The sequence below is a fragment of the Zea mays genome, unplaced genomic scaffold (assembly GCF_902167145.1).
Source record: "Zea mays cultivar B73 unplaced genomic scaffold, Zm-B73-REFERENCE-NAM-5.0 scaffold_45, whole genome shotgun sequence".
NCBI classification, from domain to species: Eukaryota; Viridiplantae; Streptophyta; class Magnoliopsida; order Poales; family Poaceae; genus Zea; species Zea mays.
The window spans coordinates 1-22,500 of record NW_023367091.1 but is presented as its reverse complement, the minus strand read 5'-3'; the positions used below and the strand labels follow the sequence as shown (position 1 = coordinate 22,500).

General features: G+C 36.5%; 1 protein-coding gene, 6 non-coding genes and 1 pseudogene across 7 annotated transcripts in view; 4 read left to right on the top strand and 4 right to left on the bottom strand.

Moving 5' to 3' along the window:
- LOC118475433 (NAD(P)H-quinone oxidoreductase subunit 2 A, chloroplastic-like) overlaps positions 1–3,556 on the top strand; it is a 7,147-nt pseudogene extending 3,591 nt beyond the window's left edge.
- LOC118475436 (photosystem II protein D1) overlaps positions 1–9,189 on the bottom strand; it is a 19,853-nt gene extending 10,664 nt beyond the window's left edge. Inside the window, exon 1 of the mRNA XM_035963855.1 lies at positions 1–9,189. This exon is cut by the window's left edge and continues 10,664 nt beyond it. Coding sequence (XP_035819748.1) covers positions 4,293–5,354 — 1,062 coding nt within the window. The 5' untranslated portion in view covers positions 5,355–9,189 and the 3' untranslated portion in view covers positions 1–4,292.
- Positions 9,190–12,200: 3,011 nt separating this feature from the next.
- TRNAS-GCU (transfer RNA serine (anticodon GCU)) lies at positions 12,201–12,288 on the bottom strand. The gene has a single exon. It is a non-coding gene; the product is annotated as a tRNA-Ser (tRNA).
- Positions 12,289–15,856: 3,568 nt separating this feature from the next.
- Positions 15,857–15,944, bottom strand: TRNAS-UGA (transfer RNA serine (anticodon UGA)). The gene has a single exon. It is a non-coding gene; the product is annotated as a tRNA-Ser (tRNA).
- A 751-nt stretch (positions 15,945–16,695) lies between these two features.
- TRNAG-GCC (transfer RNA glycine (anticodon GCC)) lies at positions 16,696–16,766 on the top strand. Its single transcript has one exon. It is a non-coding gene; the product is annotated as a tRNA-Gly (tRNA).
- Positions 16,767–17,256: 490 nt separating this feature from the next.
- On the bottom strand, positions 17,257–17,330 carry TRNAM-CAU (transfer RNA methionine (anticodon CAU)). Its single transcript has one exon. It is a non-coding gene; the product is annotated as a tRNA-Met (tRNA).
- Positions 17,331–20,785: 3,455 nt separating this feature from the next.
- On the top strand, positions 20,786–20,869 carry TRNAY-GUA (transfer RNA tyrosine (anticodon GUA)). The gene has a single exon. It is a non-coding gene; the product is annotated as a tRNA-Tyr (tRNA).
- A 347-nt stretch (positions 20,870–21,216) lies between these two features.
- TRNAD-GUC (transfer RNA aspartic acid (anticodon GUC)) lies at positions 21,217–21,290 on the top strand. Its single transcript has one exon. It is a non-coding gene; the product is annotated as a tRNA-Asp (tRNA).
- The last annotated feature ends 1,210 nt before the right edge of the window (positions 21,291–22,500 follow it).

The window sequence follows — 22,500 nt, the reverse complement described above, 5'->3', positions numbered from 1 at the left end:
TTCCACTCTGCAAGAAGTCCGAATCAGTCTCTTGCACCTCCCCCTTTTTATGATAAATATACCAGAAATAATTCGAATAAATAGCAGTCTCTGACAACTCATCCTCTTTAATCTGCTTGGACCCGCTCCAATACCCATAGGAAAATCCCCAGTCATATTCAGCGTACCTGTCCCTGCAATCAAATAGATTGTCCCAAGGGCCCCATATTCTAGGAGCCCAAGTTATGCTATTGAAAATTCGTTCCTCTAGCAGTTCCGGTTTGACCATTCCGTTCCCTTTTTCAAACTCCACTTCTTTTCATATAGCATCCCTAATCAAAGAGAGAACAATATCCATTTCAAAACATTTCTAACGGATTCCTTGGTTCGGACCGACGAAGTAATGGCACTCGATTATTATCAACCCGACTGCAATCTTTTTCTGTCGGTAAGGATTGCACCAGAGCACCTTCTACTTCTAATAGGCCATGAACTATAGATAGAGAAGAATCATTCTGAGCGAGTCCATAAGAAGCGACCCACTTTTTCATCGGTTCCGGGGGAAGACCAAAGATCTTGCGCGACCGGTCCGCCAGAAAAACTCAAAAGAGAAAGAAGTCTCGTTAATCTCTTCATGCTCGTTCCAAGTTCGAAGTACCGTTTGGCCAAAGAAAAAGCCGCTTCCTGACACGATTGCCTCTTTATATAGATAGATATAGGATCTATGGGGTTATTACTTAGAAGTCTATTTTGTACAAGATCCCCTCCTATCTGATAGAAAAGGGTCCCATGATCCCGAGCCGGTCTTATCTTGGCTCGCAAACCCCAAGTTTGTCTATGAAGAGCTAATCTAATTGTATTAGTTTCTATAATGGATTTCTTATGTGGAATACTAATGGATAGGGCCTCGTTGCTAAGTGCTACAAGATCTAGTGCACTGGAACTCGTGGTTATGGACCCGAATCCTTTAGTATGGAACATTGTCTTTTCCAAGTAAAAACCCCTAGTATATGAAAGAATGAAAAGGTGCTTTCGTTCTTGTGGAATAAGAAGCCCTCGTACCTTAATGAAAGGAAAATAGGAATTTTTCGTTAGGTATTTGACCAAATAGGATTGTCCAGTTCCTATAGAACCTATCACTAAAATACCCGATAGGGCTAAGCGGAACGAAAAGGGTTTTCCATGAGATGGTAAATGAAAACGATTAGCCCCACACGAGGTTTGGGAATAAGTGATTGTCTGATAATGAGCAAGGAATATACGTCTTTCTGCTAAAGAGAATCTATTAAACTCATAATTCATTAGATCCTTGTTAGCAATGTCAACTAGGTATCATAAGTAAATGGATCTCGGTTGTTCAATCCTTTGATAACCAAGGTCATTCTTTGCTAAAGAGAAATGATCACTATGGGTCAGACTCAATAGAATTGGATCCATTCCAAATAGCGAGAATTAGGATTCTTGATCCCTCTCAGTCTCTCTTTCAATTCGAGGATCCGGAGAGGTGTTTTCATAGTCATCTCCGAATATTTGCCATCTCCGAATATTTTCGATTTCATTTTTCTATGATATGTCTTTCTATATGAAAATTGGTTATTTACGATGTACGATGATCCCTGTTAAGCATCCATGGCTGAATGGTTAAAGCGCCCAACTCATAATTGGTAAATTTGCGGGTTCAATTCCTGCTGGATGCACGCGAACGGGAACGGTCTATTGGAATTGGCTCTCTATCCATGGAATCTCATCCATCATCCATACATAACGAATTGGTATGGTATATTCATACCATAACATAAGAACAATAAGAACTCGAATTCTTATCGATACTGGAACTCAGAGCATAGGGGGGAAAGTCGATTTATGGATGGAATCAAATACGCAGTATTTACAGAAAAGAGTCTTCGTTTATTGGGAAAGAATCAATATACTTTTAATGTCGAATCGGGATTCACTAAGACAGAAATAAAGCATTGGGTCGAACTCTTCTTTGGTGTTAAGGTAGTAGCTGTGAATAGCCATCGACTACCCGGAAAGGGTAGAAGAATGGGACCTATTCTGGGACATACAATGCATTACAGACGTATGATCATTACCCTTCAACCGGGTTATTCTATTCCACTTCTAGATAGAGAAACGAACTAAAGGAGAATACTTAATAATACGGCGAAACATTTATACAAAACACCTATCCCGAGCACACGCAAGGGAACCGTAGACAGGCAAGTGAAATCCAATCCACGAAATAAATTGATCCATGGACGGCACCGTTGTGGTAAAGGTCGTAATGCCAGAGGAATCATTACCGCAAGGCATAGAGGGGGAGGTCATAAGCGCCTATACCGTAAAATCGATTTTCGACGGAATCAAAAAGACATATCTGGTAGAATCATAACCATAGAATACGACCCTAATCGAAATGCATACATTTGTCTCATACACTATGGGGATGGTGAGAAGAGATATATTTTACATCCCAGAGGGGCTATAATTGGAGATACTATTGTTTCTGGTACAAAAGTTCCTATATCAATGGGAAATGCCCTACCTTTGAGTGCGGTTTGAACTATTGATTTACGTAATTGGAAGTAACCAATTAGGTTTACGACGAAACCTAGAAATCGATCACTGATCCAATTTGACTACCTCTACGGGATAGACCTCAACAGAAAACTGTTGAGTAACGGCAGCAAGTGATTGAGTTCAGTAGTTCCTCATAGAAAATTATTGACTCTAGAGATATGGTAATATGGAGAAGACAAAATTGTTTGAAGCACGCACAGAACCGGAAGCGCCCCTTGTTTCAAAGAGAGGAGGACGGGTTATTCACATTTAATTTGATGGTCAGAGGCGAATTGAAAGTTAAGCAGTGGTAATTAAGACCCCCGGGTGAAAATAGGGATGTCTCCTACGTTACCCATAATATGTGGAAGTATCGACGTAATTTCATAGAGTCATTCGATCTGAATGCTACATGAAGAACATAAGCCAGATGACGGAACGCGGAGACCTAGGATGTAGAAGATCATAACATGAGCGATTCGGCGGATTTGGATTCCTTTTCTATATATCCACTCATGTGGTACTTCATCATACGATTCATATAAGATCCATCTGTCTAGAGATCGTCATATACATCTAGAAAGCCGTATGCTTTGGAAGAAGCTTGTACAGTTTGGGAAGGGGTTTTTTGAGAAAAAAGAAGAATCTACTTCAACCGATATGCCCTTAGGCACGGCCATACATAACATAGAAATCACACGTGGAAGGGGTGGGCAATTAGCTAGAGCAGCAGGTGCTGTAGCGAAACTGATTGCAAAAGAGGGTAAATTGGCCACTTTAAGATTACCATCTGGGGAGGTCCGTTTGGTATCCCAAAACTGCTTAGCAACAGTCGGACAAGTGGGTAATGTTGGGGTGAACCAAAAAAGTTTGGGTAGAGCCGGATCTAAGTGTTGGCTAGGTAAACGCCCCGTAGTAAGAGGGGTAGTTATGAACCCTGTGGACCACCCCCATGGGGGTGGTGAAGGGAAAGCCCCCATTGGTAGAAAAAAACCCACAACCCCTTGGGGTTATCCTGCGCTTGGAAGAAGAACTAGGAAAAGGAAAAAATATAGTGATAGTTTTATTCTTCGTCGCCGTAAGTAAATACGTAACTAGGAATATGGAAAATTGCATTTTTGGAATTTGCAATAATGCGATGGGCGAACGACGGGAATTGAACCCGCGCATGGTGGATTCACAATCCACTGCCTTGATCCACTTGGCTACATCCGCCCCTTATCCAGCTAAAGGATTTTCTCTTTTTTCCATTCATTATTATTCTATTTATTCTGACCTCCATACCTCGATCGAGATAGTGGACATAGGATGCCACTCTTTAAAATGAAAAAAAGGAGTAATCAGCTGTGACACGAAAAAAAACGAATCCTTTTGTAGCTCGTCATTTATTGGCAAAAATCGAAAAGGTCAATATGAAGGAGGAGAAAGAAATAATAGTAACGTGGTCCCGGGCATCTAGCATTCTACCCGCAATGGTTGGCCATACAATCGCGATTCATAATGGAAAAGAACATATACCTATTTACATAACAAATCCTATGGTAGGTCGCAAATTGGGGGAATTCGTGCCTACTCGGCATTTCACGAGTTATGAAAGTACAAGAAAGGATACTAAATCTCGTCGTTAATTGAATTCAGAATAGAAAGATTCAGAATAAACAAAGAAATACCCAATATCCTGTTGGAACAAGATATTGGGTATTTCCGGCTTTCCTTCCTTCAAAAATTCCTATATGTTTAGGAGAAAAACCTTATCCATTAAGGTAAGGAACTTCAAGAGCAGCTAGGTCTAGAGGGAAGTTGTGAGCATTACGTTCGTGCATTACCTCCATACCAAGATTAGCACGGTTGATGATATCAGCCCAAGTATTAATAACGCGACCTTGGCTATCAACTACAGATTGGTTGAAATTGAAACCATTTAGGTTGAATGCCATAGTACTAATACCTAAAGCAGTGAACCAGATCCCTACTACAGGCCAAGCAGCCAAGAAGAAGTGTAAAGAACGAGAATTGTTGAAACTAGCATATTGGAAGATTAATCGACCAAAATAACCGTGAGCAGCCACAATATTATAAGTCTCTTCTTCCTGACCAAATTTGTAACCCTCATTAGCAGACTCATTTTCAGTGGTTTCCCTGATCAAACTAGAGGTTACCAAGGAACCATGCATAGCACTGAATAGGGAACCGCCGAATACACCAGCTACACCTAACATGTGAAATGGATGCATAAGGATGTTGTGCTCTGCCTGGAATACAATCATAAAGTTGAAAGTACCAGATATTCCTAAAGGCATACCATCAGAGAAACTTCCTTGACCAATAGGGTAAATCAAGAAAACAGCAGTAGCAGCTGCAACAGGAGCTGAATATGCAACAGCAATCCAAGGGCGCATACCCAGACGGAAACTAAGTTCCCACTCACGACCCATATAACAAGCTACACCAAGTAAGAAGTGTAGAACAATTAGCTCATAAGGACCGCCATTGTATAACCATTCATCAACAGATGCAGCTTCCCAAATTGGGTAAAAATGCAATCCGATCGCCGCAGAAGTAGGAATAATAGCACCAGAGATAATATTGTTTCCATAAAGTAAAGAACCAGAAACAGGCTCACGAATACCATCAATATCTACTGGAGGAGCAGCGATGAAGGCGATAATAAATACGGAAGTTGCGGTCAATAAGGTAGGGATCATCAAAACACCGAACCATCCAATGTAAAGACGGTTTTCGGTGCTAGTTATCCAGTTGCAGAAGCGACCCCACAGGCTTGTACTTTCGCGTCTCTCTAAAATTGCAGTCATGGTAAGATCTTGGTTTATTCAAATTGCAAGGACTCCCAAGCACACGTATTAACTAGAAAGAAAATAGATAATAGAAGGCTTGTTATTTAACAGTATAACATAGTCTATATACCAATGTCAACCAAGCCAGCCCCAACGATTGGATTTTCGTATAACTTCATTTACCAAATCCAAAAATTTGGGAAATTAAGTTAGTAAAAATGAAAAACTCAGATTGCTCTTTTCTATTTTCCATATGGGTTGCCCGGGACTCGAACCCGGAACTAGTCGGATGGAGTAGATAATTCTTCCTTGTTACAATAGAAAAAACCCCTCCCCAAATCGTGCTTGCATTTTTCATTGCACACGACTTTCCCTATGTGGAAATAGCCAATTTCTATTCCGAAGAGGAAGTCCACTAATTTTGAGAATTTTTAATTAGTTAAAGTGATTCACCTACTATGGAACATTTCAGAATGGAAAATGTGCAAGTTTTATCTTGATATCGATCTTTTCTAGTTTATTAATTTTGTCTAATGATTAATTAAGAGTAAGAGGATTCACCAGGTCATTGATACGGATAATATCCAAATACCAAATACGCTCACTGTGTGATCCATGGAAAGAAAAGTGAATTGTTTTGGTGAACATCAAAGAAAAAACTTGCTCTTCTTCCGTAAAAAATTCTTCTAAAAATACCGAACCCAATCGTTGCATAAAAGTTCGTACCGTACTTTTATGTTTACGAGCTAAAGTTCTAGCACATGAAAGTCGAAGTATATATTTTAGTCGATACAAAGTCTGTTTTTTCGAAGATCCACTATGATAATGAAAAATATTTCTACATATCCGACCAAAACGATCAAGAATATCCCAATCTGATAAATCAGTCCAAACGGGTTTACTAATAGGATGCCCCGATCCAGTACAAAATTGAGCTTTTGATAAGGATCCGACAAGGGGAGTTGCAAGGACTGTGGTATCGAATTTTTTCATTCGAGTATCTATTAGAAAAGAATTCTCCAGCATTTGATTCCTTACTAACAAAGTATTTATTGGTACACTTGAAAGGTACCCCAGAAAATCGAAGCAAGAGTTTGTTAATTGGTTTAGACGAATCCTTTGTGGTTGAGTCCAAAAAGAGAAAAAATATTGCGAGAAATTGACAAGGTAAGATTTCCATTTCTTCTTCAAAAGAAGAGTGCCTTTTGATGCAAGAATTGCCTTTCCTTGATATCGAACATAATGCATAAGAGGATCCATAAAGAACCATATGGTTTTCCGAAAAAACCCCGGGTACATTACACCAAAATGTTCCATCTTCCCAGAAAAGATGATTCGTTCCAGAAAGGTTCCAGAAGATGTTAATCGTAAGCAAGAAGATTGTTTATGAAGAAACAACAAGAAAAATTCATATTCTGATACATAAGAGTTATATAGGAATCGAAATAGTCTTTTATTTTCTTTTTTCAAAAGAAAAATGGATTTCATTGAAGTAATAAAACTATTCCAATTCGAATAATAGTGGAGAAAGAATCGCAATAAATGCAAAGAGGGAACATCTTGAATCCGGTATTCAAGGAGTTGAACCAGGATTTCTAAATGGATAGGATAGGGTATTTTTATATGTGATAGATAATGTAAATGCAAAAATTTGTCTTCTAAAAAGGGAAATATTGAATGAATAGATTGTAAATTTTGAAAATTTGGTATTTCTTTTTCTTCCGGACAAGATAGTTGCCCTAGCGAGAGTGGGATTTCTACAACGATCGCAAACCCCTCAGATAGAATCTGAGAATAAAACTCAGAATAAAAATAATTACGGTGATCCAACAATCGATCTTGGTTAGGATAATTAACCGAATTAATTAAAAAATTCTGCTGATACATTCGAATAATTAAACGTTTCACAAGTAGTGAACTAAATTTCTTGTTATTACAACCAAAAATTTCCACGGGTTCGGAACCATTTAATCCATAATCATGAGCAAATGCATAAATATATTCCTGAAAGAGAAGTGGGTAGACGAAGTAGTGTTGACGAGATTTCTGTTTTTCTGAATACCCTTCGAATTTTTCCATTTGTATTTCTACTTGAAATAGAGAAAAAAAGCATTTCTCGGTTTATCAAATGATGATACATAGTGCAATATGGTCAGAACAAGGTGTTGCATAATACAAACCCAGGAAAGAAAGGGAGTCTAATCCATAGAACTTTTTCCACTCCTTTTCTATCTAATTAGTTTATGTTTGTTCTAATTATAAAACAAACAAGAACAAATCTTTTATTTTTGCAGGCCAATCGCTCTTTTGACTTTGGAATACAGTCTCTTTATCAATATACTGTTTCTTTTACACATTCAATTCATAACATCTCTTTTCAATCCATAATCAAGAATAATTAGGATTTCTAAAAAAAAAAAGTAAAGGGTCCATTCATAGGAAAACCTAACCTTTCCCCACATTAGGCACTAATCTATTTTTAACGTCTAATTAGATCGGGGAATCCTTCCAATTAACCAATTAAGAAGTTAAGCTCGTTGCTTTTTTTTTATTTTACCAGAATTAGAGCCAGGCTCTATCCATTTATTCACTAGACCCAGAAAATCAGAATTTTTTTTATTAAAAAAAAAAAAAGAAATTGATTTTATTACGACATGCTATTTTTTCCATTCATTACCTTTGAGGATCAGTCGTGGTCTTCTAGACTCTACCAAGAGTCTGGACGAATTTGTTGCTTCATCCAAATGTGTAAAAGATCATAGCCGCACTTAAAAGCCGAGTACTCTACCATTGAGTTAGCAACCCGGATAAAATAGGATCTCTTAGATACGATCAAAATCTAAAAATCGATGAAATTATACCACATTGAATTAGCAAGACATCAAAAGAAAGATTTTCTAATCCATTAAAAACACTCAAATACAAAAATGAACAGATCCGGTTAAATTTCACTAAGGCTAAGGGTAAAAAAAAAAAGCAGCCCCAATCACAATGGCAAAATTGTGATTTTTTTGGCAATTTAAAGAAGTAAAATAATCTTGTATGTGTATGAGAGTACATGCAAGAGGGGCAACCCTATCATTTGAATGAAGTGTAGACAGAAATACCTAATATGGAGTGACAATAAAGAGACCCATCTATCTACAAATTCTATTTGTTCAATAGACCTTTGTCAATGCAAATACAATGTAATTAGATATAAAAAGGAAATAAAATAGGGACTTTTGTTGGATTGGCACGACATAAATGCAGCAAAAAAAAAATAGGACTAAGAAAGAGGCAAATTGTGTCTAAATAATTAAGGGGTACTAAGGACCCTCTCCTACTTTTTTATTCATTTAGTTCTTCAATTAACTCAAAGTTCTTTCTTTATCTTTAAAGAATTCTGCCTTCCTTAAAATATCATAAACTGTTCTTGTAGGTTGAGCACCCTTTTCAAGGAAATAGAGAATAGCTGGAACATTTAAACAAGTTTGATTCTTTATCGGATCATAAAAACCTACTTTTCGAAGATCTCTTCCTTCTCTTCGAGATCGAACATCAATTGCAACGATTCGATAGATAGCTTATTGGGATAGATGTAGATAAACAACCCCCCCCTAGAAACGTATAGGAGGTTTTCTCCTCATACGGCTCGAGAAAATGATTCGAATTTCTGTCTATAATGCAATCTGTCTATAATGCAAATAGATAGAAATTCGATTATGACTTGCATTAATTTCCTTAAAGAAAAGAAAAAACAAATTTCATTTATACTCATGACTCAAGTTGGCTAATTTTTACTGACAAACTTCAAAGGAAAACCCCTTCGAAATTTTTTGAGTCGTCTCTAAACTCTTTTCTTTATCTCATCTCGAACAAATTGACTTTTATTCCTTATTCAGATCTAATTCTATTGTTGAGACGGTTGAAAATCGTGTTTACTGTTCCGGAATCCTTTATCTTTGATTTGTGAAATCCTTGGGTTTAGACATTACTCGGAACTCCTATTCTTTTTCTTTCAAAGAGTAGCAACATACCCTTTCTTTTTTCTTATTTCCTTCGATAAAGCATTCACTCTTCTATAGAAATCAAATATGAACAATTGATTCAGATAGACTTTTCATCAAAAAAGTTTTTCCAATCTTCCAAAATTAGACTTTTTTCTTATTTAACCTTTTGATTTCTATATTAAGGATAGACTGACAAAGTGGCCTAATTTATTAGTTTTCACTAACCCTAGATTCTTTCCCTTGATCAAAAAGAAATTCTGTCCTCTCGAGCTCCATCGTGTACTATTTACTTTACTTACAAACAACCCAGCGAAAATTCGGTTCGGGACGAATAGAACAGACTATGTCGAGCCAAGAGCATTTTCATTACTATGGAAAATGATGGATAGGCAAATCCACAATCGATCATGTCCTTCAAGTCGCACGTTGCTTTCTACCACATCGTTTTAAACGAAGTTTTACCATAACATTCCTCTAATTTCATTGCAAAATGGTATCGAGAATTGATCCAATATGGATGGAATCATGAATAGTCATTGCTTTTGTATACTAATTCAAACCTGCTATCTATGGAGAAAATTGGATAAAAGAAATAAGTATTTATCGGGGAACACTCTGCAAAGATACAATTTATTTAAACCCATATTCTATCATATGAATGAAACATAGTTCGAAAAAGAGGAATAAAATAGTTTACTTAAGACTTATTTATTATTATTATTGAATTTCCATTTTCAACAGAGAACTCAAGATGATTAATCCTGAAATGAGAAGGATCCACTCTTTCCCAACAAATAAACTATCAACCTCAAAAAAAGTGGAATTAATTTAATGAATTAATCTATTTTTCTGTAACAAAAACAATTAACTATATAAACAAATAAGCTATGCCAATGAAAAGATTGGTCGTTTTTGAGTAGTTCTAAAATTCTCATACTTCTTCGACTCGAATAACAAAAGAAAGAACTCAAAATAAAAAATAAGAAAAGTACGATTTTTTCGAATCCATTCTATCCAACGAACAGTTCTTACCTTAACCTTACCGAAATGGATCATTCTGGATATTTAAAGAATCACAGATCGAGATCGTTTTCGCTTAACCAAAGAAAAGAAGGACGCTTCTTTTTTACTAATAATACAAGAAAACAAATAATACAACAAAAATCTATCTCTATCATAAAGGGATAGGTCTCATTTTCTATACAGTGTTTTACCTCATTAATTTTTTTTTTTTTACTTACTTTAGTTCTTTAGTTTTGGGAAAATAAATAGGGGTACTTCTTTTCTTTCATATTGGGTGTCAAATGGATCCTGTAAGAATTCCCACTTCATAGATACGGGGTATAAAGTTTATCCAAAAAGTTCCAATTTCAAAACACATATTCAAAACACATATGAGTAATGAGTAGTAGGGGCATATCCTGAATGTGCCTGATAGACAAAAATTTTTCATGAAAATAAAGATATTAAATTTGACTGGACTTGACACTTTATTTTTTGTTTTCTGAGAAAGAAAAAAATGCTTAGAAATGCATCTAATCTACGAGTTCATAAGAGATAATTATTCTCTTTAATAAACTTTTGTGTCGTGCAGGGCACAATACGATTCTATCTTTCGCTTCATCAGAAAAAATCTGGGACGAAAGGATTCGAACCTCCGAGTAACGGGACCAAAACCCGCTGCCTTACCACTTGGCCACGCCCCATGTCATTTCGTTTTATGAAACACTAATAAACACTATTATTTTTATATATTATTCGTCAATCCCACTTCAATTACCTAAAAAATGAGGGATATTTTCTTGCTAGGATTCTAGACATGCAGATAATATAGAATCCAAAAAATGCATTGATCATTACATGGAATTCTATTAAGATATTATATGAAAGTCGAATTTCTTCCATTCTCATTTGAGAATGCGAATACAAGGAGGTATTTTGTGTTTGGGAAAGTCCGAAGAAAAAAGGATTTGGAATCTACCTTTTCTTTTGCTTTTTCCCTTATAAAAATAACTCAATCAAAATCCAATTATCTACTCTACAAGAATGAAATGCTTGTTATGCCTAATATACTTAGTTTAACCTGTATCTGTTTTAATTCTGTTCTTTGTCCGACTAGCTTTTTCTTCGCCAAATTACCCGAAGCTTATGCCATTTTCAACCCAATCGTGGATGTTATGCCTGTCATACCTGTACTCTTTTTTCTATTCGCGTTTGTTTGGCAAGCTGCTGTAAGTTTTCGATGAAATCTTTACTATTCTGCCTGCCAAATTGAATGATGTATTCATTCCAAAAAAAAATGGATAAGAGCCGAGAAGTCTTATATTATGAACCTTCGATTCTAAAATGAAAATTCTTCTACATTGAATGTATAGCTGCAGCCAATAAATTTTGATCAGCCTTTCTACCCCCTGCCGCCTACGTTGAACAGGTACCTTTAGGTACCCACACAATACCTAAACTAATTTTTGATATTGATAAGAGTGCTTATTATAAAGCAATTCTTGCAATTTTTTTAAGAATTGATTTTGCATTTTTAGGTGTCAAAATAAAGAAAACCCCATCCTAGTGGATCCGTGTGGTAAGGAAAAATGGGTAATCTATTCCTAACAAAAAAATTTGGAGATTATGTAATGCTTACTCTTCAAACTTTTTGTTTATACAGTAGTGATATTCTTTGTTTCCCTCTTTATCTTTGGATTCTTATCTAATGACCCAGGACGTAATCCTGGGCTGTGATGGAGTAAAAATCAAAAATTTTTTGGAATTTTTTCTTATAAATTTAAATTGGATTTATTTCGTACATTTATTATGAGAAAATCCGGGGGTCAGAATTCCTTACAATTCGAAAGTCCCAAATGATCCGAGGGGGCGGAAAGAGAGGGATTCGAACCCTCGGTACAAAAAAATTGTACAACGGATTAGCAATCCGCCGCTTTAGTCCACTCAGCCATCTCTCCCCGTTCCAAATCGAAAGGTTTTCATGATATGGCAGAGGCAAGAAATAACGATTGTCAAAAATCCTTCCTTTTTCTTTCATTTCAAAAGTGCATAAAAATTATATTGCCAATTCCATTTTAATTATATTCTTTTTTCTTAATGTTAATAAAAAAAAGAAGAAAATTCTGGTTTTTTCTTTCCAAAATTCGATATAGGCTGAAAGACAATCAGATCTTTTTTCTCTTCAGCGGGCAGTTCCATATAGAATTTGTTAGAATAAAACAAGCGGGTTAAAAAAAAAAACTCTTTTTTTTTATTTATCCACAAAGCAAAAAAGGTTCTTATCAAACCCACAATAAAATGGGAAAGAAAGATAAAGTAAGTAGACCTGACCCTTGAATAATGCCTCTATCTGCTATTCTGATATATAAATTCGATGTGGATGAAATTGGTGTATAAGCGCATTTTTGTATTTCCTTAGACTTAGATCGCGCAAGGCAAGAATTTTTCGCTATTTACGATTTCATATTCTTGTTACTAGACGTTCTATAGGAATAAGAAGAAATCGCAACTCTTTTCCGTTACACATAATAAATAAAGGGTTTCAAAAGTCAATTTTTCTTTTCAATATCTTTCTTTTTTTTTTCAGAATTCCATTTTGTTCTTCCACCCATGCAATAGAGAGCGAATGAGGAAAGAGGGGTTTTCCCTTAAAAAATGGGCTTTGAATAGAAATCATGGAATAATGCTGAATTCAAATGTTTATTTCTTTATTTCTTTTCTATAGTATAAGAAAAATGAATTAAATGAAATTTGTGGATTTAGCACGACCTGGGTTGTGACCCCATAGATAAAAATGCAAAATTTCTATCTTCGAGACGACTGAAAAAGGGCATTGAACGAGAAAAGAAATCGTCCACAGATAATCAAACTATCGTATGCCCTGGAAGTAATATGAGGTGCTCGAAAATGGTTGAAGTAATTGAATTAGGAGGATCACTATGACTATAGCCGTTGGTAGAGTTACTAAAGAAGAAAAACGATCTATTTGATATTATGGACGACTGGTTACGAAGGGACCGTTTCGTTTTTGTAGGATGGTCCGGCTTATTGCTCTTTCCTTGTGCTTATTTCGCTTTAGGGGGTTGGTTTACAGGGACTACTTTTGTAACTTCTTGGTATACCCATGGATTGGCTAGTTCCTATTTGGAAGGTTGCAATTTCTTAACCGCGGCGGTTTCCACACCTGCCAATAGTTTAGCACACTCTTTGTTGCTACTATGGGGACCGGAAGCACAGGGAGATTTTACTCGTTGGTGTCAATTAGGTGGTCTTTGGACTTTTGTCGCTCTCCATGGAGCTTTTGCACTAATAGGTTTCATGCTACGTCAATTTGAACTTGCTCGGTCTGTTCAATTGCGGCCTTATAATGCAATTTCATTCTCTGGTCCAATCGCTGTTTTTGTTTCCGTATTCCTTATTTATCCACTGGGACAATCTGGTGGTTCTTTGCGCCGAGTTTTGGCGTAGCAGCATATATTTCGGTTCATCCTTTTCTTCCAAGGATTCATAATGTGGACGTTGAACCCATTTCATATGATGGGAGTTGCCGGAGTATTAGGCGCAGCTCTGCTATGCGCTATCCACGGGGCTACCGTAGAAAACACTCTATTCGAAGATGGCGATGGTGCAAATACCTTCCGTGCTTTTAACCCAACTCAAGCTGAAGAAACTTATTCATGGTCACTGCTAACCGCTTTTGGTCCCAAATCTTTGGTGTTGCTTTTTCCAATAACCGTTGGTTACATTTCTTTATGCTATTTGTACCCGTCACCGGTTTATGGATGAGTGCTATTGGCGTAGTTGGTCTGGCTCTGAACCTACGTGCCTATGACTTCGTTTCCCAGGAAATCCGTGCAGCGGAAGATCCTGAATTTGAGACTTTCTACACCAAAAATATTCTTTTAAACGAGGGTATTCGTGCGTGGATGGCAGCTCAGGATCAGCCTCATGAAAATCTTATATTCCCTGAGGAGGTTCTACCACGTGGAAACGCTCTTTAATGGAACTTTCGTTTTAGCTGGTCGTGACCAAGAAACCACCGGCTTTGCTTGGTGGGCTGGGAATGCCAGACTTATCAATTTGTCCGGTAAACTACTTGGAGCTCATGTAGCCCATGCCGGATTAATCGTATTCTGGGCCGGAGCAATGAACCTATTTGAAGTGGCCCATTTCGTACCAGAAAAGCCCATGTATGAACAAGGGTTGATTTTACTTCCGCACTTAGCTACTCTAGGTTGGGGAGTAGGGCCGGGGGGAGAAGTTCTAGATACTTTTCCTTACTTTGTATCCGGAGTACTTCACTTAATTTCCTCCGCAGTCTTAGGCTTCGGTGGCATTTATCACGCGCTTCTGGGACCCGAGACTCTTGAAGAATCTTTCCATTCTTTGGTTATGTATGGAAAGATAGAAATAAAATGACTACAATTTTGGGTATTCACTTAATTTTGTTAGGTCTAGGTGCTTTTCTTCTAGTACTCAAGGCTCTTTATTTTGGCGGCGTATATGATACCTGGGCCCCGGGGGGGGGGATGTAAGAAAAATTACCAATTTGACCCTTAGCCCCGGTGTTATATTTGGTTATTTACTAAAATCCCCTTTTGGGGGAGAAGGATGGATTGTTAGTGTGGATGATTTAGAAGATATAATTGGGGGACATGTATGGTTGGGTTCCATTTGTGTACTTGGCGGAATTTGGCATATCTTAACCAAACCCTTTGCATGGGCTCGCCGTGCATTTGTATGGTCTGGCGAAGCTTACTTGTCTTATAGTTTAGGTGCTTTATCTGTTTTTGGTTTTATCGCTTGTTGTTTTGTCTGGTTCAATAATACGGCTTATCCAAGTGAGTTTTACGGGCCCACTGGACCAGAAGCTTCTCAAGCTCAAGCATTTACTTTTCTAGTTAGAGACCAGCGTCTTGGAGCTAATGTAGGGTCTGCCCAAGGACCGACGGGTTTAGGTAAATATCTAATGCGTTCCCCAACGGGAGAGGTTATTTTTGGAGGGGAAACTATGCGTTTTTGGGACCTTCGTGCTCCGTGGTTAGAACCTCTAAGGGGCCCCAACGGTTTGGACTTGAGTAGGTTGAAAAAAGACATCCAACCTTGGCAAGAACGACGTTCAGCAGAATATATGACCCATGCTCCTTTAGGCTCTTTAAATTTCCGTGGGTGGCGTAGCTACCGAGATCAATGCTGTTAATTATGTCTCCCCTAGAAGTTGGTTAGCGACCTCCCATTTTGTTCTAGGATTCTTCTTTTTTGTGGGCCATTTGTGGCATGCAGGAAGAGCCCGAGCTGCTGCAGCAGGCTTTGAAAAGGGAATTGATCGCGATTTGGAACCTGTTCTTTACATGACCCCTCTTAACTAAGATTTTTTTATTTATAACCTGTTCTAGTTTTTTTTCTGTTCTGGCTCGGTTATTCCATCTAGCCGAGCCATTCATGCTTTTTTATGAAAGAATGATATAAGGGGGCTGCACAAAGAAAAACATAGATAGAAAGAAGCAAATGTATTCAATATACAAAAGGAGAGAGAGGGATTCGAACCCTCGATAGTTCCTAGAACTATACCGGTTTTCAAGACCGGAGCTATCAACCACTCAGCCATCTCTCCACAGCCCAATCCCTATTTTATTCCTACAAATAGAACATAGCTATATGAAATGATCTACTAACTCATCTCAGATGCAAGTCCACTTTCAATATATCTCTGTATAAAGCGGTAAGGAAAAAGTTTTAATAAAAAGAAGAATCAATGGATTCATGATTAAACCCTCCTACTTCTTGTATTTTCATACAATTTTGATTAAGTGAGGGATCAAATAGAAATATGTAGTCAACTTTATTTGAAGGTAGTTTGGAGGATTATAAATATGAATATTGCTTTCCAATTAGCTGTTTTTGCATTAATTGCGACTTCCTCAGTTTTAGTAATTAGTGTACCCCTTGTATTTGCTTCTCCTGATGGTTGGTCAAATAATAAAAACGTTGTATTTTCCGGTACATCATTATGGATTGGATTAGTCTTTCTGGTAGCTATTCTGAATTCTCTTATTTCTTGAATTTGTTTAGTATTTAGTAACCCGATACAAAATAAATAAAAAGAAAGGCCCTTTTTCGAAAAAATTAGGATTTTTATACACATTAAAATGCTATTTTCGTTCCGAATTATTACCTCTTCTCTTTCATTATTATGAAATTCTATTGCCATTAGAATATTGATTGATAGACAGTTAATAAAAAGAAAACTCTAATAGAAAATGAAACGGTCGACCCAGACATAGACGGTCGACCCAGACATAGACGGTCGACCCAGGTGGATATACCCTATAAAATATAGGACGTAGCAAGCGTAGTTCAATGTAGCGAGCGTAGTTCAGTGGTAAAACATCTCCTTGCCAAGGAGAAGATACGGGTTCGATTCCCGTCGCTCGCCAGCTTAATTTAGTAAGGTGCTATGATAAAAAATTCAGTCTAGTTGACTACTTAACTACTTAATATTATAGTTTATATTTAATATTATAGTTTATATTATAGTAAATATATATATTATTTTTAATATAGTAAATTATTATAGTAAATGACTACTTAACTACTTCTATTAAATTACTATTTAATATTAAATGAATATTAAATTAAGTAGTTGTTAGTCTAGTACTGTACCCCTTCCTATCTTATCCTTCCTTTGCACCCGACTCAAAAAAAAAGAGTGCTTCGAGGGTGCAAATCCAACTTTCTAAGAAAGTTCCCTAAACCGGGGATTCGCCGAGACAAACAAGAGACAAACGGTTTTGAAAGGGGGATAGGCTATGCTTTTCTTTCATTTTTTTTTTTTTTTTTCTGCCTGCTAAATAAAAAAAAAGGGTTGGATATAGCCCTCTATCATATATATACAAATAGAATAGTCCATTTATACGGACTGCTAAGTGCGGAGACGGGAATCGAACCCGTGACCTCAAGGTTATGAGCCTCGTGAGCTACCAAACTGCTCTACTCCGCTCTGTAGGGCCGAAAACTGGTGGACGAAAGAAAAAGGTGGAATACAAGTCTCTACCATGTCTAGACAAACAAATGGAATAGTCTTTTTATACAGAATGGAGCGGGTAGCGGGAATCGAACCCGCATCGTTAGCTTGGAAGGCTAGGGGTTATAGTCGACGTTGGTTGATTATTTTTGACGTCTCTAATTCAAAACCGAACATGAAATTTTGATTTCATTCGGCTCCTTTATGGATATTCTCACCACTTAACATCTATGTCAGCTTTTCTGTCTGAATGGAACCAAAGCTCTCCGCTTTCTAGATGATCCCTATAGAATAGGAGATAGAAATTCTCCTAAATATCTATCTAATCTACTTACTTCGTTCCCTAATTTCATTCAAGAGATCCTGAGGAAAAGAGTTGGGTTTCCACCGAGCTGAAACAATATAATATACTGATGGTTCTAGTAAACCAAAACCATCGTTTTTTAGCTATTGGGCTTCCATTTCCTACAAAACAAAAGAAGATTTAGTTACGATTGGAAATAACCTTTTTTGTATCTTCATCCATAGATCCTTTACTCATATTTATTCAATCGGAATACTTATCGGAATACTTAATCCAATGCAAAATTATGCTTCGCGACTACGTACTCATAATCGAATTTGTATTTTAGATGCAAATTCAATTAGTCTTTGGATACTAATCGGGAGAATGTATATTCTTCCTCAATATGCTATTGAGAGGAAAAGGATTAAATCCTTTATAAGAACTAAAGTTTTCATCGGAATATGAATATAAAAAACTTAAGGATGCCTTAAGTATATCATTTCAAATTCAGTTATTAATAGAACGAATCACACTTTTACCACTAAACTATACCCGCTACATGTAGATTATGATACCAATGCTACCCTTGTCAAGGGTAGCATTCGAGAAGGAGGCTAATTCCACCTATCGAATCAAAGGAGAAAGTTCATGGCGGTGGGCGGTTGGTACTTCAATCGCGGACCTTTACTTTAGGATTTAGATAGCCCCTCTCTAGTCTGTAAAATACATCTCTTCTTACCATACCAATAGCGTATGAACCAAATGTATGCATTTCGATTAGGATCTATTCTACGGTTATGACTACAAGGATCATTATTTGTGAGGACGTAAATGTGCCAGACTGTTGTAAGGAATCGTTTAATTATTCCTACAATATATACTAAGAGATATAAAGGCAGTACAGTCCCCATAAATCCCTTTCTTCCTTTTCTTTTTTGTTCAGAATTGAACAAAGAAATTGCGAAAGATGTTTTCTTCCTCCACGTATCATGAAGTGCGAGCCATAGGGAAGGAGTGAGATGACTTTCCAAAATTTTTCATAGACTTCGTCTATCGCTTGAGAGAAGCAACAAAGAGTAATAACTAAAAGAAAAGCAGATACGAATCGCTGGTTAAGTCGATCCTCTCCATTTCCTAATTTCCTCTCTTCTTTTCCGCTCAATTTCTAGTTTATTAGATTCTTGTTTAAAAGAATCAAAGAAGATGAATAGAACTAAGACCACATAAAAAAGAGCATAGAGAACCATTACCAAACGTTCCTCCTAAGAATCATATTGGGTATCTATCCCCTTCCTTTTAACCCTAGGATCGAAAATCTAGAATCCTCCCTTTTCCTAGTGTTCGGAACGGAAAAACCTGAACCTGGAGGAGTAGGTATGTAGGATATGCTTTTTATTTTTTGTTGGACAGGCAGTAGTATAATTTTGATACTCTGCAGTATAAATTCGACTCCCAACCTTTTTTTTAGAATAAAATTGTTGATAAAACTCCAACATAGTTTGTTCCAAATCCACTATAATCCTTGTAGAATAGTCAAGTACCCCATTTCCAAGGGGTACCTGTTGAAAATCGTTTCAACAAATCCGTCCAAAACTTTTTAAGAAAAATGAAAAAGTTTTGAACTCGAAAGTTTTTCCAAAAGATGCCTGCTAAAAATTGTTTCAATCTCTCACCAAAACAGATAAGAAGTATATCACTGAAAATTACTATCCAGCCATAGGGGTATATGAAGAGCGCAAATTCCTTTATACCCCACCCAATTAGAATTAGGGGAAATAAAACATAAATGGAGAAAGTTCTCATCATAAGATCAGCCAATAGAAGAAAAAAGTCCCTAATTCTGCAGAACATTCTGAGCACGTGAAAAGTGAATAGCCTAAAGATAAAAAAAAGTTTATCATTTTTTAACAGCAGTCTTATTGCCCCTTTGGCCTTTTTGGCCCATTGTTGTATCCGATTCAACAATTGATACATATTTGTTCTCTTCTTAACAAAAAAAATGGAACTTCCGGACTTTGGTTTGGTGAGTCGTACGAGATCGTGTTTACATACCTATGAACTTAGCCTCTTCAAGTGTATCCGATATATATAATAATTTTTGGGTGTGTCAATTCTCTGTTCATGTATTTTATTATACATGATATGTATATGTATTTATTTATATAATAATAAATACCTATACTTTGTGCAAGTGATAAGAGATAATATGAAAGATTTTCTTATTTTTCTTAATTTTTCTCAAGATTTTAAACCTCGCCATAAATAAACTTCGATATCTCGATCTCGATATATAGAAAAGAAAATCTCTACATATCTCTATATATACATATATTATGTACATTAATATATACATGTAATATGTACATTATGCAGTAGACCCATAATGGTAAATGAAAGTGGCTAATTATTGAATAAAAAGCCCTTTTAACTCAGTGGTAGAGTAATGCCATGGTAAGGCATAAGTCATCGGTTCAAATCCGATAAGGGCTTTTCGCTTAGTGGTAGAATAATGCCTTGGTAAGACAGAAGTCATCGGTTCGAATCCGATAAAGTACTTTTCTACTAAATTCATTCATTTCTTTTTTGAAAATGTCCCCATTTTTTTTTTTTTTGCAATTTTATGACTTAGTTTAGTGCGAGATGCCCACATTTTTGGTCTGAACACTAAACGAAGCACAGAGTTAAAATTACAAAAAAATGAAATTGGACTCTTTTTCCTGTTATAGCAATCAATACCTGTACTGAACTAATTTAGATTCCTTTTTATTAGTCTATTCGTATTCTATACCCTTTAAACGAATTTCCTTAACCTTAAAAAGCTTAAAAAGTAGGGGATGATCCGTGAATTAACCTAACCATCAACTAAAAAAATCCTATGAAAGCATAACAGAAAAGTAGTAAAACTCTTTTCTTGATCTAGTCGAGAGTATATTGACAATTCCAAAAAACTGCTCATACTATCATTATAGTATAATGACGAGTGGTTGTATATGGTGCTATCGTCTAGTGATGCCCCCATCGTCTAGTGGTTCAGGACATCTCTCTTTCAAGGAGGCAGCGGGGATTCGACTTCCCCTGGGGGTAGGGAGTATTATAAAAAGAGGTTAATCATAGATTATCAAAAAGCCTAGAAAAAATTCTTCCTGGGTCGATGCCCGAGCGGTTAATGGGGACGGACTGTAAATTCGTTGACGATATGTCTACGCTGGTTCAAATCCAGCTCGGCCCAAAAATTTAGGGCTTCGTGAATATGAACTAAATCTATTTTTTTTATGGAAGAAAAAAGATGTATTATCTATAGAAATAAAGGATAAAGAGAAACGGGAAATTGATTTCTAATCCGTATCTCTCTGATTCTTTGTCTTACAAAGAAAAGACAAAGAAAAGAGCTTTTCTTATGGAAAAGCGGATTATCGTTTATTTTTAGGGATAAAAAATCGCAACATACTAGTTATGCCACTCTCACTATACCCGCATAGGATATGCGGGTATGTAGTATATGATTCGTCTATTTCTTAGAGCACGACAGACGGATCGAATCTTCTATTTAAGAATAGGCATGCCATACACCCCGCAGGGATTGTAGTTCAATTGGTCAGAGCACCGCCCTGTCAAGGCGGAAGCTGCGGGTTCGAGCCCCGTCAGTCCCGAACTAGGGTTCAATGAATGGACAAATCATCTTTTCTTTTTTCATGGAAATTTTGATGAAAAAAGGGGGGGGGGGGACAGGAGGCAAGATAAAATATCTATGGGGCCACCCTTACTCACTTTTATTTTTTGCATTTCTCAGTAAAAAGAGAGCAGTGCAGTATAGAATTTTTTTGCACTACTTCGGTTGATAAGGAAAGGCATACATATCATACGTGGATTAGTATATTTAGGATACTACCCATTTTTATGATGATACCACCCTCATCTTAACTTCCATTCGACTCTTCATGAAATCGAGTACCGGTATTTTACCGGAATCCATACATAAACCGTATTCGTTTATTGTTAGAGAATGAATTTCATCTAATTAGTTACTTTTTGGGGGTTAAACCGCACCCCTTCCATTTTCTAGTTCCAACTTTGTTTGTGTATATAATTGGAAAGAATCCACCTCATTCTCACTCCATTTGCCGACTCCTTTTTTTATGGATTTGTCTCTCATCTTTAGACCCCAAAAAGCGTATATGGATAGTAACCTAATAAAATAAAAACCAAGCAAACGCTCTTTTTTCCTAAATTTAAATATGGATCCTTTTTATTTAAGATCCTCTTTTCTCCATCTCATTTCTACTTCTACTGCTTATTGGGATGTCTATGTGACCCATAGAAAGTTGGTCATATATACATACATAATTTATGTATAACTATAAGAAAAAGGAAGTGAAATTGGATAAGATAAGAAAGATTTTGGGTTATACATATAGAAAAGCAAAAGTAGAAAAGAATGAAAAAAGAATAGAGGGGGTTTCGAATCCAATCAAAAAACCTATTTTGGTCTTAGTATGGATAAGAGATCTTCCTATGTTATATTATTCCACTATCCACCATGAATTGATTTGATAGATGCAATATTCATAATATTGAATTGATTCAGTATTATCAGAATGCAAGTCCTCCCCTTGAATTTACAGGATACCCCTTTTTCCTCTCCATGGGATTACATCCCGAGTTATTGTGAAAAAAATAAATAAATAAAGAGGTTATGGAAGTAAATATTCTCGCATTTATTGCTACAGCATTGTTCATTCTAGTTCCTACTGCCTTTTTACTTATTATTTATGTAAAAACAGCCAGTCAAAATGATTAATTGGAATTCCAATTAATCATTGAAGAAATGAAAAAGGGATTAAAGAAAATAAAAAATCAAGT